The 1,156-nt window shown below is 66.4% G+C and overlaps 1 protein-coding gene across 1 annotated transcript in view; it reads left to right on the plus strand.

The window, feature by feature from the left end:
- Nucleotides 1-216: 216 nt before the first annotated feature.
- Nucleotides 217-1,156, plus strand: part of MATCAP2 (microtubule associated tyrosine carboxypeptidase 2) — a 43,414-nt gene continuing 42,474 nt past the window's right edge. The window contains exon 1 of the mRNA XM_006143019.3: nucleotides 217-405. Coding sequence (XP_006143081.1) covers nucleotides 390-405 — 16 coding nt within the window. The 5' untranslated portion in view covers nucleotides 217-389. The remainder of the gene's footprint in view (nucleotides 406-1,156) is intronic.

Genomic DNA, 1,156 nt, shown 5'->3' on the forward strand with positions numbered 1-1,156 from the left:
TGCTGGCTTGGACAGAGAGGTAGCAGGCACGGTTCCAGGCCAGTGTTAGCAGATGTTCCGGCAGAACAGGGTGGGGGGTATCCACTACTGAGACCCAAGCGCCCTGATGAGGAAGCCCCGAGTTCTTTGTCACTCCCGGAGTGTGACTCTCCTGACACCCACCTTTCTTTGTCCCGACCTCCCCTAACCTCGAGAACGAGAAGGGATGAAGCCACAGCGGGGCGGTCTGAGCTGGCCAGTGCCGGGCCTGGCGTAGGAGGTCCTGGCGTAGGAGGTCACAAGACAGCCTTCATTTCCTACAAGTCCCCGCTCCGGGCCAGAACTGTGTCCCCGGAATGGCGGTCTCCATGTCCCAGTTACTGTAGATCGTTTCAGCCACAAGAGCGAAAATGAATAAAATGACAGGTAACGTTCAGCCCCTGTCAACTGCACAATCCCAAGTTCGAGCCTGCCTTTGGGCCCTAAGGGTGGCATGCCGGTGCACGTGTGGGAGCCTCTGCACCTGTCCTCGCAGGCCCAACCCCTATCCTTCGGCTCCCCCCACCAGCGTTAACTGCGGGGAGGAGGCCGGCCTTGCAGTTCCGAGTCCCTGTGTGCTTAGCTACTGCCACGTAGCTCTGCCCTCCCAGCGGCGCAGACTCCCGTGCGACAGCCCGTCCAAGTGCACGCCCCCTGGGCCTGAGCCCTGAGCCAAGGTGGGCAGGACCTGCGCCGCCCGCCCGCTGTCCTGCCCTCCTGTCCAGCCCTCGCTGTCCCGCCCTCGCTGTCCTGCCCTCGCTGTCCCGCCCTCTGCGCCGCCCGCCCGCTGTCCTGCCCTCCTGTCCAGCCCTCGCTGTCCCTCCCTCGCTGTTCCTCCCTCGCCGTCCAGCCCTCCTGTCCAGCCCTCGCTGTCCTGCCCTCGCGGTCCAGCCCTCCTGTCCCTCCCTCGCTGTCCTGCCCTCGCTGTCCCGTCCTCGCTGTCCTGCCCTCACTGTCCTGCCCTCCTGTCCTGCCCTTGCTGTCCTGCCCTCGCTGTCCAGCCCTCCTGTCCAGCCCTCCTGTCCAGCCCTCCTGTCCTGCCCTCGCTGTCCTGCCCTCGCTCTCCCTCCCTCGCTGTCCTGCCCTCGCTCCGGGCAGGCGGGCCTGGGCTCCCGAGCGCCCCCAGCGGCGCGCGGGC

Source organism: Tupaia chinensis, unplaced genomic scaffold (assembly GCF_000334495.1).
Source record: "Tupaia chinensis unplaced genomic scaffold, TupChi_1.0 Scaffold000088_1, whole genome shotgun sequence".
NCBI lineage: Eukaryota > Metazoa > Chordata > Mammalia > Scandentia > Tupaiidae > Tupaia > Tupaia belangeri.